Genomic DNA, 16,510 nt, shown 5'->3' on the forward strand with positions numbered 1-16,510 from the left:
GGTAAGAGCTTTTCCATTGTGGTTACCTGTGACAGTATTCGAACGGAAGTTACACATCGTGTGTTTATAACATACACTTAACTCAGCCCCAACGTTTTCCGTAACTTAACCACTTTAGTTTGCTGTCATATTCAGAGACAAAGTCTGGATAAAGTGTATGTGGCTGGCATTATTCCCACATAACTGATAGAGAAACCAGCACAGAAAACAAACCATGGGAGAAGCTGACCTCACTCAACCTTCATTATTACACCATCATAGGACTGGGATTAGTGAAAGATGGAATTAAACAAAACTTATTTCCAAATCCAATACTGTGAAGGACCATGTAGGAAGTACAAACTCTGTAATTAACAGGGTTACATGACTTCCTTGCTAATCACATTCTACCATGAGAAAAAACACTGCATTTTTTTTTCTTTTACACTCTAAATTTTACATAAAGAAAACCGATTGCTGGAACCATAGTTAAACACTGATTGTAATTATTCTCAATGGCAGTCTAAAATGTCTGTGATATACTCCTATGAAAGTCAAAATACATTTTATTTTCACTGATAGTGCCTGGGCTGTATCTGGTTAACATTAGCTCATGTAGAATCATCAGCTCAAAATTAATTAGTATTACAGAATAGTGTATTCCATCCAAACAATTCATCTTTGTTGGCTCACACGCCTCACTGCTACTGGCATGCCACCATGATAATGGGCATGGTGCCACAGTAACAGATGGGCATAAACACAGACATGCCAAGCAGTCAGTTGGTGCATCAAGTCTGAGTATTAGTATTCACTCTTCCTCCAAGAAATTCATCAACTACATGAGGGTAAATATAAGTTTTCTACAACTGTGTTAGCAAGATATGCCAACTCAAAGCTAGATTAATTTTAAAACTCCTTTTTTAAGGCAAACATGTTTCCAAGGCCATTGAAGGTAAGTTTCCCATCTGATGTGTTGGCCGCGCCTTCTGTGAAGGGAACTGGAGAGACAGATAAGCAATCTCTACTGAGAGAAGCTCCTCCCTGAAGCACCTGAAAAGGTATGTTTCCAAAACTCAACTTTGAAAGGTCACATGGTGACAGCGTCAAGCTGGACAAGCTCTGGGGTGGCACTTTGTGTGTTCTCACAGTACTGAATTCTACCCGTGGGGAGCTGGCTCCAAACCTGGAGCCGGAATAGACAGCACGAAACTGGGAGGGGTGCGGTATTAACTGCTGGTAACTACTTACAGCTATCAGCAAATACTAACAGTTTATGTTCAAGAAGTTAACAGTCTATACTTAACCGTTTTTTAGATCTCTTAATCCTCAAAATGACTCAGAGTGGAGCTTCTACTGATACCCTCACCCCTATTTCATACCCAAGGAATCCAGGGGCCAAGAATGGTAAGCAGCCTGCCAGGTACATTAACCCCTCTGTGACAGGCTTCCACTCCAGGCAGACTAACTGCAGAGTGGGCTTACCTGAGCAACATGCCTTCCTGACTCAAACTCACCAATAGCCATGGACCTGTTGTGATCTTTCTCTTAAAGAAGGGGGTTTGGCATTTGTACTAAATCTTAAACGCAATGCATGAACTGTGTGTACAGACAACCTCCATCCACAGCTTCCCCAAACTGAATTCTCTGTTCTTGGCTTTCCAAGTGAGCACCAATTCTCCTCTCTCTTGGCTTTACTAAGAGTCCACACTGGCCTTTTCACATACCACACGCTGCCACTCAATGGTGTCCAGCATCATTAGCAAATGTCTACCACTAACCTAGGTAGGAAGAGTTCACACTGGCCTTTTCACATACCACATGCTGCCACTCAATGGTGTCCAGCATCATTAGCAAATGTCTACCACCAACCTAGGTAGGAAGAGTCCACATTGGCCTTTTCACATACCACACGCTGCCACTCAATGGTGTCCAGCATCATTAGCAAATGTCTACCACCAACGTAGGTAAGAAGAGTCCACACTGGCCTTTTCACATATTACACACTGCCACTCAATGGTGTCCAGCATCATTAGCAAATGTCTACCATCAACCTAGGTAGGAAGAGTTCACACTGGCCTTTTCACATACCACACGCTGCCACTCAATGGTGTCCAGCATCATTAGCAAATATCTACCACCAACCTAGGTAGGAAGAGTCCACACTGGCCTTTTCACATACCACACGCTGCCACTCAATGGCGTCCAGCATCACTATCAAATTGTAACCAGCAAATGTCTACCACCAACCTGGGGATGAGGCTACATCCACCAAGCTGACTGCTTAAAGAATGTTCTCTATCAACTCAAACTCAACAGATCCAAAACAGAACTCAACACCTTCCTTCCTCACTCCAAACTTGGTCACCATTACAGAATACCATTCTCATGCTGGTCCCATTTAATACCCCCAAACGTTTCTAAAATAAATCTCTTTAAGTTCACCACTCTTCTACTTAGAATTCTTTGCCAGCTCCTTGCTGTGCAAACTTCCATGACGAAGTCCAACTCTGCACAGAGTGCCACATGACTCATGACACAGGCTCTGGCCACCTCAGCCTGCCCACCAATCCTCTTCATTGTCTCCCAGCTCTGCGCTCTGCTCAAACTCGACATTTTCATGTCCCCAGTGAGCTCTAAATCACTGTGCATAAGCCAGCAGTACTCCTTGGATGTTCGGCCACACTATACCACTACCCGATGTGGTAACTGGAGTCCTACAGCCTCATTCCAGTGGGAATGAGAAACTGAGTCTTTCAGTTCAGTTACAGTTAAATAACTCCACTTGGCTAGCAACACAGCTTGGAACCTGTGTCTGTTTGATCCCTCTGCCAGCTACAGACAGGTATACGAGGTAAGTCTGCATAAGAGCTCCCATCATTAATACTCATTCTTTCTTAGGTAATTCTGTTAATAATTAATGAGGTCTCAATCTGTGTGTGAATATACATATATTCTTATTTGCATGCCACAGTTGTTTACTGCCGTGTGTGTGTGTGTGTGTGTGTGTGTGTGTGTGTGTGAGAGAGAGAGAGAGAGAGAGAGAGAGAGAGAGAGAGAGAGAGAGAGAGAGAATGTGTGTGTCCTCTAACAACACCTAAAAAGCATATTCCTCAGAACAAAGCCCATCCTGGAAGGGGAATCCACATCTCTAGGAGTTAACCAATTCTCTCTCTGGGCATCAGGGTGGAGCTTATTTTAGAGCTGCTATGCGTCTACTAAGTGTTCTGTGAGGAAAGAGGGTATTATTCCATGGCTCTCCTCCTAGAGGAGAATACCCCAGCACTTAGTGCGCCAGCTTCTTTTTCTACCCATTCTCACCCAATCCTATTCGCTAGCCTCGTTTCTCCCTTACGCTCCAGACTCACTGCCTATTTACAAACTCTGCTTCCATGCCCAGCACTACCTCCAACTTAACACTCCCAAGTCCCTGGCCCCTTAGTGCTGGGGTTTTGTGTGTCTGCCTGTTGTCTTTCTATAGTCGTCTTCGTAGTATTCAGTAGCAATTCTAAACTTCCACTGCACAGACAAAGGAGCTCAGATCCATCCCTGCTGTGTCCTATACATCCACCTACTGTAGCTAAAGCATCAGCAACTCCACCAACATGTGGCCCACGGATCATCTTCTTGCTAAATATTACCTATCTCTTGGCTGATCTCCCATCTCAGACCTGTAAATGACCACTAGTTTAGGAGCCCTTAAGGTCTTTCAAAGGGTAAACGGGGGCATTCGATCCTTTCCGAAAACCCCTCAATGGCATTTCTTCCTTCTCTCTCAGGGTAAAAATCTAAGTCTTTACAAGGCCCTTTGAAAGCTGGCCCCCATCCTGCACCCCAACTTTACCTCTTCTTATCTCATCTTCCACTAGTTTATTTACTGTTCCTCCTGCGCTTACTCCAGCCACACTGGCCTCTCTGATCTTCACATGGGTCAGGTTCTCCTGCCTTGATACCTAAGCAACTGTTATGCCTTGTGGCTCAACAGACACCCACATGTAGCTTCCTCACCTCCTTCATGTACGCGCTCCTGGACTCTCTCCTGGCTCTGCACTGGATACTCCAGCCCAACCTCACTCTAAACTACCTCCTCCTCTTTCCCCTCCCCCCTCCCCCTCCTCCTCCTCTCCCCCCCCACCCCGCCCCAGCATTAAGAACAGTGCCTGGAGCCAGGAGATGGCTCAGAGGTTGAAGACATACACCACCAAGGCTGCCCATCTTAGTTCGATCCCTGGGACCCATTTGGTGAAAGGAGAGAACCAATTCCTAAAAGCTGTACACTGATTCCAACATGGAATAGAACACACTTATAGGCACACAAGAACACACATACTATATACATACATACACACGCATGCACACACTAAAAGGAAGGGGGGAGGAAGAGAGGGAAGGAAGATTTTTTTTTTTTTTGTTTTGTTTTTGTTTTTTTTTGTTTTTCGAGACAGGGTTTCCCTGTGTAGCTTTGCGCCTTTCCTGGAACTCACTTGGTAGCCCAGGCTGGCCTTGAACTCACAGAGATCCACCTGCCTCTGCCTCCCGAGTGCTGGGATTAAAGGCGTGCGCCACCACCGCCCGGCCTGGAAGATTTTTAAAGAACAATGCCTAGCATGCAGACAGCATTCCTATGTGTTGAATCAATAAACTACTTCTAAAATGTGTTAGTTCCTGAAATACATCAGTCCCACAATTGACACTTAGCAGTTAACCATGTTCTAAATACACACTCTGCTTTCTTGGCAGAACAGACTCCAAGCCCTTAGCTATGGAGCCCGCTACAATCTGGCCCTGCCTTGCACGCCCCTCCTCACCACTCTGTCCCCCATGTTTACTGGTTTCTTCCCCTCCCTTCATGGTTGTATTCTTAACCCACCCCAAGAGTAAAGATGGCTTTGGAACCAGACTCATCTACAGCCTCCCCCTTGTTCGGCCTCCATGCCAACTCCCCCTGAAGGATTAGACACTGGCCTTCTCTCGGCAACACAAATAACCAGGCCCTCAGTGAGCCGACGTCAGCTACAAACTGTCTCCTTGTGTGGATCTGGAACTTGCTCTGCCTGATATGCTAAATGTCTTCCCTAAATACAACCAGCACTGTTCATAATATGAAATACAGGAAATCATTTCCTCTCTGATTATTCTACTTTGGGCTCTTCACTTTAAATTTTCCATTTGGACTGGGGGCAATTTGTTTTTGTCAGCGGCTCATTTATATACACCAGCGCGACGCTGTCATATTATTTTACTACGACACATTTGTCATTCTGTGAGTGTAACTTTAATGCAGGTTTTTTAAAAAGAACATTTCAGGGAGCCATCTGTCTGCTTTTTGTTGTTGCTAATGTTTAAGATATTCCTTGGGAAGAACGATGACGCTCAGAGCCGAGTGTTTCCCGAGACAACACGATCTCACAGCTCACAATCTGACAGGCCCCAACTGCAAGGACTGGGATTTTCAGAAACGCTGGTGATCTTAAAGGACCACCTATACCAAGGGGTGAGCAGTTTGCTGGCTGAGCAGCTGTTAGCTCAGAGCTGGTTCCCCACCAAGGACAAGCCATGTGAGGAAGAACAAAAGGACGCTGCAGGAAGGAGGACCCTGCTTACAGGCATGCTCCACCACATCTTTACTCTTCACATGTAGTTTAGGATGCACTTCAAGAATTAAATTATATTAACAATGCCATTCAATAGGGACATCACACAGGAAAGGTGAGAATTCCAATACAATTTACAGTAAGCATGTGCCCATATTACTGTCAGGAGACAAATGACTAGAGTCTACAGTAGAAACACCATGGGCTGGGAGTCTAGCTCAAGGCAGACCACAAGCACCCTGGGTCCAATCACAGCACCAAGACAAACCAGAGGAATGCATTCAAAATGCACCCAACTTTGTAGTAAAATATGCCTTCAAAGAGGATGAGACTTTAAAATTTTGATTGACATGACAACTCCAAGTTAAGTAAACCGAACACAGCCAAGACAGAAGCAATGCCATAAAGAGTGGCTGTTCTGAAACAATACACAATTAACTTCAGGTGATACTGTCCAAGACCAGACCTTCTGCATAGGGGCCACAGAAAGACTCACATCACCCCACCCCCTTAAAGGGCGCAGGGGATCAACCATGCCCAATACCCCCAGCCACCCTGTCTGCCGCCCCTCCCGTGTATGTGTGTGTGTGTGTGTGTGTGTGTGTGTGTGTGTGTGTGTGTGTGTGTTTGCACAAGGGTGCAGGCTGGAGTTGCAGGCAGTTGTGAGCCACCATGTAGGTACTGGAAACCGAACTGCAGTCCTCTGCAAGAGCAAGTACCCGTAATTCTCTCTGAGCCTTCACTTCTGAACAGCACAAGCTAATTAGACTGCTAGTTTGATCTGAATCCCTGAACAGAGTAAAAGGACCTGAAAACACCTGTCAGGCAAAATTATAAACCAAAAAAATATTTTCCTGATCCACTCCACATAAATTGTGTCATTTAATATTACAATGTGTAAGGGCTCTAGGTCACTGTTTCTCAACCTGTGGGTCACGGCCCCTCTGGAGGTTAAATGACCGTTTCATAGGGGTCACATAAGATATCCTGCATATTAAATATTTGCATTACAATTCATAACAGTAGCAAAACTACAGTTATGAAGTAGCAACAAAAATAACTATGGTTGGGGGGGGGTCACCACATCATAAGGGACTGTATTAAAGGGTGGCAGCATTAGGAAGGATGAGAACCACTGTTCTAGGTAAATGTTCAACAAATATCCATTGGGTTTCCAGAATCCTAAGCACGCAGAACTACTAAATAATATAAACATTTCCATCAGAAATACCAGAATAAATAAGAAAGAAGACCAAGTTCTTACTATTGGAACATAAAGAAGAATTCAATAAAAAAAATAAATAAATAAAAACATGCTACAGATCCTAATCAAACTAATTATCAATGGGAATTGAAACAATCACATAAGCACATTTACAGACTCATACTGTGACACCAGGACACCTTTTAAGCTGTGTCAAATAATGTTTTACTACTAGTGAAGTACCGACCCCTGGATCTGGCTTACTTTGAAAAACCTACTTAAGGACCTCCTCTAAACAGACTGTCTCATTCGGTGCATGTCTACTGCCTTCTGAAAAGACAGGGAAAGTGGCAGACACACAGCCGGACCTGTGACAACTCCATACAAACCGGTGTGTGACCTCCACGAAGCAGCCGTGAAAAGCACTGGATTCAAGAGTAGAGGCAAAAGCCGGGCGGTGGTGGCGCACACCTTTAATCCCAGCACTCAGGAGGCAGAGCCAGGCGGATCTCTGTGAGTTCGAGGCCAGCCTGGGCTACCAAGTGAGTCCCAGGAAAGGCGCAAAGCTACACAGAGAAACCCTGTCTCGAAAAACCAAAAAAAAAAAAAAAAAAAAAGAGTAGAGGCAATGATGGAATGTTCGAGGTTGATACTATGAAGCTGATAATGCAGTAAAAATGCACTGGTGTAATCTACCCACTCAGGAAAACATGCAGCCAGTGCTTTAGTAGACTCCAAACCTGCTCTGTGGACCTGAAGTAACAAACCCACCCCGCATGGTCAGCAGAGGGTTTGAACTGTCACCTCTCGGTGTAGTTCAGTGGAGGATGGGCTGCTAATCTTTAATTACTAGAAGCAAGGGCCTCTGCAGCCTCCATTCTAGTCCCTCTGTCTCTCTGCACTCTTTCCTGATTCTTCTATTCAGCCATACACGGGTTTTGGCTGCACGATCAGCCCATCGTCTAACAAACTCTCCTGAGGTGGTGGAACTATCCCCAAGCTTTCCCAGCTGCAGCCTAGAAGCTTGTCCGAATCTCTCTCATCTGAGCACGGGTCCTTTCTTACCACTCTCCTGATCTATATTCTTGGCCTAAATAACACTCCCTCTTTCATCCACATGACAAAAGTCTCCTCAGACCTTAAGCTCCAGCATTACCACTTCAGTGAAGCTCTTACCAGTTCTCCTTCCGTTAGTCTAGATTCTAGTTGAGAAATAATCTGGGGGGCATGGTGGCCCACGCGGGTAATCCCAGCACTGAGGGAGGCTGAAGAAAGAGGGCTGCTGTGAGTTTGAGGCTAATCTGGTCTACAGTCAAGAGGATGAGATCCTACCTCAAAAAGAAATTAAAAAAAAATAGATAAAAAGGAAGAGAAGGAAGTGATGGGGAAGAGAAAGAAGGAAAAAAGGAAGAGAGAAAAGGAGGAAGAGAAGGCCAAAGCTTTCTTTCAAATACACTGTCTTACAAAACACTCCCAGAAGCCAGAAGCCACAGGGTGGTGGTGGTGGTGGTGGTGGTGGTGGTGGGGTGGTGGTGGTGGTGGTGGTGGTGGTGGTGGTGGTGGTGGTGGTGGTGGTGGTGGTGGTGGTGGTGGTGGTGCACGCCTTTAATCCCAGCACTTGAGAGGCAGAGGCCAGCCTGGTCTACAGAGCGAGTTCCAGGACAGTCAGGGTTACACAGAGAAACCCTGTCTTGAAAGAAAAAAAAAAAAATCCCAGACCAGGCAAGTATTAATCACACCCTTTCTAGAAACGAGGAAACTGAAATTTGAGGAAATCAACCAAGTTGAACATGAAAGCACTGTTATTGGAAAGCACTTATTTAAACCTAGTCGCCTGTCTCCCGTGACACTCTACTACACCACAATGCTCCCAAAGGCACGGAGACTCCGGGACCTTGTGCTCTGGTATCCTACATTTGCAGTCACTCTGCTTCTATCGCACTGAGTGGGGGAGAGAGATGGACGACAGCCCCACTAGTTAGATAAAAGGAGTCAGTTCTAGCGGCCTGTGGTGGTTTGAAGGAGCATGACCCCTACAGGCCCATATGTTTAAACACTTGGTGCCCGGTAGTGGAACTGTTTGGGAAAGGGTTGTCCGACATGGCCTTGTTGGAAGAGATATGCTTCTGGGAGTGGGCTGCGGTTTCAAAGGCCCACACCAGGCCCAGTCTTGCTCCCTCTGCCTGCTGCCCGAGGACCAGGATGTAAAGCTCTCAGCTACACTCCGCCACCAGGCCTATCCACACCATGATCAGGGACTCACCCTCTCAAACTGTATGCAAGCCCCCAATTAAATGCTTTCTTTTAGAAGAGTTGCCGAGGTCAGGGTGTCTCCTTACAGCAGTAAAATAGTGAGCCAATTACAGTTCTCAGTGAACTAGCTTGGAGTTGTAAGAAAGTTAGCAGTGAGCAGCTAAAGGCTCTAAACAAAGAAATAAGGTGACAGAATTGCTAATTTACCCTGGTACGATCAGTACACACGGAAATACATGTTGAATACCACAACCAACATCATAAATATATACAACTACTGCACGGTAATAAAAATTTTAAAGGATGCCTTAAATTGTTTAATGAGATACATAAGATACTTAGAAATTCAGAAGAAAATCAGGACATTGACTAGTCTTACCTGAGTCATCTAGAAATTACTTTGCAAAAAAAAGAAAAAGAAATTACTTTGCAATTAAATGCTTAAGCCAGAAAGAAATGTGAAATTCTTTCTTTACACATACACCCAAATGGACTAAGATAAAGGAAGGTTCTCGCTCCTTTTTTTTTTTAAGATAAAGAAAAGTAACTTAGAAGAAAACTAAAAGTAGTGAAAGTATAGACTATTCCAAAAGAAAAGGGAGCAATGAGTTAGTTGTTTACATTTCAAAGTGAAGAAGGAAAACTCTCAATCCCAGTGAACTAACCCGCCGGGGAGACTCACCAACAACTGTGCAGGGAGCTGCTTTCATAAAGCTATATAACGCCCCCAAATCTGACCGTGTGTGAAGGATTGCACGGAAAATTCTGAAAACAAAACTGACTGGGGATTGACTGGGACGAGATGAGACAGTCAGTGAAGTACTAAAGAACAGAGTCCCAAGATACAGGAGAGAGCACATGGAGGACGCGGAGCCAGGCACAGCGCACAGCAGCAAAGGCGGGTTCAGAAGACTGATGTCTCAGACTAGGGATGGCTCAGCAGTGAGGAGCACCTGAGTGCTCCCAGCATCCGCACCAGATGGCTCGCAGCCATGTTTAACTCCAATCCCAGGGGACCGACGCCCTCTCCTGGCCTCCTTCGTCACCTACACTTACATGCACATACTGGCACAGACATAGAGACACTGACAGAGACACACACGCGCGCACACGCACACACACTCAGACACGTTAAAAAAAATAAAATGAATCTTTCAAACAGAAGTATCATAATTGACTGCTGAAGACTTTAATGAGAAAGCTCTCTACATGGTCTCAAGGTACCGAGAACAGATTGCAGGGAGGGCGTGAATAAAAATAGTAATGATATAGTCAAGATACCAGAAAAGCCCTTAGCTGGGAAAATTAGCAAGATGGTGGATGTCCTGTGTCTCTAGCCCTAACAGCTGGAAGACATGTTACCTTTGGCAGTGCTCTAGCCAGGGCCATGTAACCCAAACCTAAAGATGAAGAACCACGACAAATCCCTGTTGATTACTATGCTATAAAATAATTGACTGGTACTTTTTAAATACGTCAAGGGTGTTGGAACCCACCGAGGTTTCCTAGTGGCTTTACCCAGCAGGACTGCATGAGAGGATGATTGGGCCATAGGCCTGCATACCAGGTATTTGGAAGGGTCCACACTTGGTTGTATCTAGCAGGGGGAAGTCTTCTGCCCCTCCCCTTGGCATTGTTATAAAAAGCCCTTTTGAATAAAGTTCAGGGCTGGTGGGTTTTGACCCAGGCCCTCCCGAGGCTATCCTGTGTTTCTGTCTTTCCTCTCATCATCTAGGTTTCTCTTTCTAACTAAATGTTCCTCACTTCTCCCTACTCAAGAGTACCCTGGTCGTAAAAGTGGGGGCTGGTCCCCCACACAAGGGGTCATGTGAGGTGAAGAAAGGCTAAGAAATCATTAAGGGAGGTTAAAGGGATATGATCACTGTATGAAATGTTGTAGGATACTAGACTAGATTCCATACTAACGAAAAGCATCCTAAAAGAAAGGAAGAGGCAACATTGGAACAAAAGGAAAAACTGGACTGGTTACTATTCTGTATCAATATTAAACTTCTTGATCGTATCTGTAACAATGACTACGTAAGAGATCGTTTTTATTACCAAAAACAGAAACTAAGCTTTCAAGGGTAAAGGGTATGATTTAAACAACTTAATCTCCATGGTTCCGAAGATAACAATTCATGTGACATGTGTGCTTGTGTGTGTTCACGTAATAGGGAAGGGAAGAGAGGGGAGGGGGCAGGGGTGGTGAGCAGCACAGCGACTCTTGTTTTGACTGGTGATTCTGGACTAGAGAGACAGCTCCGTGGTTAAGAGCACAGGCTGATCTTGCAGAAGACCCCTTTTATTTCCAGCACCATATTAGGCAGCTCACAACAGCCTGCTCCAGAGATCCAATGCCTTCTTCTGGCCTCCACGGGCACGGCACAAACCCACACACCAAGACATATAACTACAAAGTGAAAAATGAAGAATTATAACTGGTGATTCTACATAAAGAGTGATCCTCACAAATGCTGAAGAAAAAAAAAAAACTTAAAATGACTTGAAAGTAAAAACAAAAAAAAAAGGAGCTATTTGAAAGCAACCCATTAAGAAGCAGAGACAAAGAGCGGGGTGTAGTGCTGGGTCGCACCTGCAAACACAAGCACTCAAGAGTCCAAGGTAGGAGGGTTACAAGTTTGAGGCCAGCCTGGGCTACACAGTGAGAGCCTGTCTCCAAGGACTTTTTTTTTTTTTTAATGAGAACTCAGGAGCAATTAAGTGGCCACTTGCAGAACAGGAGTGTTTCTTTCTGCTGACTAACTCCACGAGACTGCAGTTCAGGAGCCAAAATGTGTCAACTCCTGAAAGCTTCAAGGTCATTGAGTGTCTCCGGCTGCTAGTCAAAGTTTTAAACTTTTCGTGAGCTATATGCATTCCCTAGTAAAAACAGCATCGATTTCAAGTCCAAACACATTAGAGAAAAAACTGAGATTAGAAGGTCTGGGTTCAAATTTTGACAACTCTGTGACCTTGGGCAGATTAACCACTGGACTACAAGTTCCGCACCATTAAAGTGGAATCAGAGAAGTATCTGCTAACAGTCCAATAAGGACTGCGGGCTGGGGATGCAGCTTGGTGGCAGAGCACTTGCCTAGGCAAGGCCCCGGCACACAGACACACACTGAATGTGATATAATTATGAGTCCCCAAATGCACAAGCACTCAGAGGCAAGGCATTTTAATTCAATTCTAACTTCAATTAACTATAAAGCCATATGTTCTTCCCAAACCAGGACCAAACTTTACTTAATCTAAAAGAAAAGAAGAAAAGCAGCCTGGCTGTGGTGGCGCATGCCTTTAATCCCAGCACCCGGGAGGCAGAGGCAGGAGGATCTCTGTGAGTTCAAGGTTAGCCTGGTCTACAAAGTCAGTTCCAGGACAGACTCCAAAACTACAGAGGGACCCTGTCTCAAAAAAAAAAAAAAAAAAAAAAAAAAAAAACCCACAAAGAAAAAGGCACCTGAGATGCTCACAAATCAGAAAAGGAGATTAACTGTACACAAGTCACATGCAAATTCAACAACTGAAACAATTTTTGCCAAGTAAAATATGGTGTCAGAATAAACTCCTTGTAAGGTCATTCAGTCACCTAAATGCACACAATGACAGATAAGATCTATTATTTCTTAAACTTTCCTATCCTAGAAATAATGAACACAAAGATAATTAATACGCTATATACAACATTTCAGTCAAGGGAGTCAAAATTTAACCTCAATTTCAGCTATTAGCACTTTATAGTCTATCCAATCCTATTAAAATTTGAATTATAAAACTGGTATTGACAGTTCACATTGTAATTTCAGTACTGGGGAGGAAGGAGGACGGCCAGTTCCAGTTTAGGCCAGCCTGAGCTACAGAACAAGACTGCCTCTAACCACCTCCCCAAATTCTTAGCTTAATTATACCCTCCTAACATCTGCGAAACGATCAGCCTGGTTACTCTGCCTTAAGTTGGCACAATCTAGTGACCGTCTGTTACGTTTTACCACACTGTGTAGCAATAAGAGATCAAAAATAAGGCAAATGTGGACTGGCGCGGCGCTACATGCGCTGGGGAGGCAGAGGCAGGTGGATTTCTCAGATTTCCAGGCCAGCCTGCTCTACACAGTGAAACCACTGGGGGGCGGGGAAGAGGGGGGGACGACACCGAAACTAACAATTAAAAGTTGTCCTAATTCTGTACATTTATACACAGCCCAATTCCCCGCCCCCCCCAAAAAATGCAAATCTAAACTAAGAAGGACGCGGCTAAGGATGTTTTCAATTCTGGGTGGTATCTGACATGAACCCTTAGTAACTTTTTACAAAAAGTGTACAACTGCTTAGTGTTTGTTTTTTAAATTCACTCTATTTGTAAATAAATCAGGACTGGTTCACAACACTGTACTTAAATATTATCTCAACGGGGGGGGGGGTGGAGAGGGGAGTACCCTGGGGCAAAGATCAAGTAAACCCGTCAGAGGTGATCAAAACCAGTGTGTCATTCATACAGAACCCCCAAACCACCGCTCAGCCCTTATACATGGGCAGAGTCCAGTAAGCAACATTCCTACTCTCATCCTTCCTCCCACATAGTCCCTTCACCTTAAAAAAAGTGACTTTCTCCGGGTCTGACCCTGCGGACCTTAAATTCACCAGAAGTTCAAAATTCAAAACCCCTGTGCCCAGCCCGGATCAACTCAAGTCAACGGTTTGGGACGGGGGGACCTCAGCTCACCAACTGGTCCTCTTCCCCCATCCGCCGCCCCCCCTTACACACACACACACACACACACACACAAAGTTTGGAAACCACCAGCGCCGCCTCTCGCGCCCCCAGATGTTCCCCCCTAAAAAAGCCCTGCGCCCCCGGCGGGGCCACCCCAGCCACCCACCCGAGCAGCCGGGCGGCCGCCTGGCGTCCCCGCGGCGGCGGCGGCGGCGCTCCCGCACCCCGAGCCCGGGTCCTCACTTCTTCCAGTCGCTGCTGAAGAGGCCGAAGGCGCCCGAGGGGGCGATGGTCGAGGTGGCCTCCTGCCCGAGCTCCGCCGCCTCCCCTCCTCCCGACTGCTCGTTGTAGGCGAAACTGTTGCTGGACATCGCGGCGGTAGCGGCGAGCGGGCGGCGGCGGCGGCGGCCGGGGGTTCTCTCCGAAGGGCTCGCGTCCCGAGGGCACCGAACAAAACTAGTTGCGGAACGGAGCGGGGCGCGCGCCGGCGCTTCCGGGCTCGTCACCGCTCGGGCCGGCCGACCCGGCGGCCCACCCCCCCTGCGCGTGCGCACTGTGTCCGTCCGGGCCCGGCGCCCGGCCGCTCCCGGGTTGCCTGGATCCTTGCGCTCCGGGTGTTAGAGGCGGCCGGGAAGCTGCACACGGGAGCCTTCCAGGAAACCCGTTTGGCACCGCGTCTGCTTTGAGGGTGGTGGGCTTGGAATCAACTCCTGGATACGAAGCCCTTGGGTGCGTTTTTGCTGGAGGAGATCTCGGATCCTCCAGGGTTCTTTGCTCCACTTCGGCTGCCCACGGATCGCTCCCCGATTCTTCCAGAAAAAAAAAAAAAAAAAGCCATGCACACTCCGGATCTACTCCGCTTCAGCTGTCACGAGCTCTCTGCCCTCAGGGCTGGTTTCCTTCCCTCTCCCAGCCAGCGTGGCCTGACTGACGTTCTAGACTTGAAAGCTCCTCCTCCCGAGCGTGGCTTGCAGGCTCCGCACAGGGGCGGCCATCCCCCGGCAAGCGTGGGCTAGGTAGTCCGGGGGGCCCGAGGCTCCCACTTGAAGCTCGAGGCCAGCGTCCTGCCCGCTGCCATCTGCCCAGAGCAGAGCCTCCACAGGCTGCGGGAGTGGCCTCGCCCCTGAGCGCCACCTGCTCCCACTTTTTGGCAAACGGCTTTCTAACATCGCCTAGCCAGGCAGGTGGGATGGTTGCTGGCTGTGGAGCAGCTGCAGCCCTCCGGCCCCGAGCAGCTTTCCTGGGGGACCCTCCGCAGCAAGAGTCCCTAGTGACTACCGCCCCTTCGTTCCGCTTTCCCTTCACCTGCAGTCCAGAAGGGACTGAATACCTGGAGCCCTGCAGCCAGCCACCAAAACCCAGGGATAGCACCAGGCTAACACCAATGGAGGCCCACCAAGGATCCTCTACTTGACTGAAAGGTCAGGTCTTCTCTGGAGAAACATGCTCCTCCTCAGTGCTAGGAAGGAGAGGAGCAATTGGCCTCCAAACTGATCAGAGGTTGGCAGTTAATTGACCTTTCAATATACCTGTCCAGACATACACTCTTAGAGCAGCTCAAATATGTTGCTCCCCCGTATTGATGATCTTGGTAGATTTGTAGAGTCTTGCCTGCAGCTGATCGCCGGTGATGATACATAAAGAGGAATTATATGACGATTATACATACCCCAGGCATTGTTCTGAGTGTTGTGCATGGATGAATTCATTCACTAGAGAAAGACACTACACATCACTACAGACGATAGCTGAGTGTACAGTCTCTTGATTTTAGAATATGTACACTTTTACCAGATCTAAACTGTTCTCCAGTGTCCTAGCATGTTACCCCAATGCAATGTATGAGGTATCTTCACAATCTCATAATTTTGTCATAAATGTGAAATTATGAATATTATTTGAGTCATAATTAATTTTATATTTATGTTGATAATGGATGTGGGTATCTTTTTTTGTACCCAGAGTCCCCCAAAGACCACCAAGAGACCCAATCCAATGCAAAAGCGAAGAATCTTTGTATTGTTACAAGTTAACTTGGGACTCTCTGACAAAGCAGCAGAGCAGGAGAGACCCCAAGTAGCAATGGGACAGGGTTTTAAAGCAAGGGAGGGCTTGGGGGTCTACAGATTACGTAGGAACAGACTCAGGATTGGTTTATGTGAGTGGCAATCATGTTAGTAACTTTTGATTGGCTGGGGTTAGTTGGGGGTTACTGTAATCCATTTTGGGGCAGGCCTGGACAAGTCTCAGGCTCTGTCCTTGAGCTTCCATGGAGGCTGGCTGGCCCAGCACGTACTGACTATGGGGGCTGACTCAGTGGCCCAGGCTCTGTCCTTGAGCTGCCATGGAGGCTGGTTGGCCTAGCACACTCAGTGGCCCAGGCTTTCACATTGACCCATGCATGTAGCTGTAAGTTGGTGAGGGGTCCCAGACAGTTGACCGAACCTTGAGCAGTCAGAGTACATGCAGAAAGGGAGCTACTGCAAGAACTATGTCTTTTTTTCACGGCCCTCCCAGAAACTGCTTGCTCCAGTCTCAGGAAACTGAAACTGAGGCCTGATCTCTGAGAGAAGACTGAGCAGCCTGTTCTGGCGTCTGCTTGGTCCTTTCACTTTCATGTTATTATTCCATGTGCTTTTTGTATTCTTGGAATTGCACATAAACATATTAGTCTGATTTATCTCAAATAGTTCATTTTCTTATGGAAAAGGTTTATTTTGTTTTTAATGACAGGGTTGTTATTCATTAAGTGGTGCTGTTTAC

The 16,510-nt window shown here is 46.5% G+C and overlaps 1 protein-coding gene across 2 annotated transcripts in view; it reads right to left on the reverse strand.

The window, feature by feature from the left end:
* The window catches only part of Ap3b1 (adaptor related protein complex 3 subunit beta 1), a 221,708-nt gene extending 207,431 nt beyond the window's left edge, over nt 1-14,277 (reverse strand). Inside the window, exon 1 of one of the 2 annotated variants that reach the window (XM_028871654.2) lies at nt 13,991-14,277. In XM_028871654.2, the coding sequence (XP_028727487.1) occupies nt 13,991-14,118 (128 nt within the window). In that variant the 5' untranslated portion in view covers nt 14,119-14,277. The other variant, XM_028871655.1, reaches the window with a different exon arrangement.
* Between the last annotated feature and the right edge of the window lie 2,233 nt (nt 14,278-16,510).

This window comes from Peromyscus leucopus, chromosome 11 (assembly GCF_004664715.2).
Source record: "Peromyscus leucopus breed LL Stock chromosome 11, UCI_PerLeu_2.1, whole genome shotgun sequence".
NCBI lineage: Eukaryota > Metazoa > Chordata > Mammalia > Rodentia > Cricetidae > Peromyscus > Peromyscus leucopus.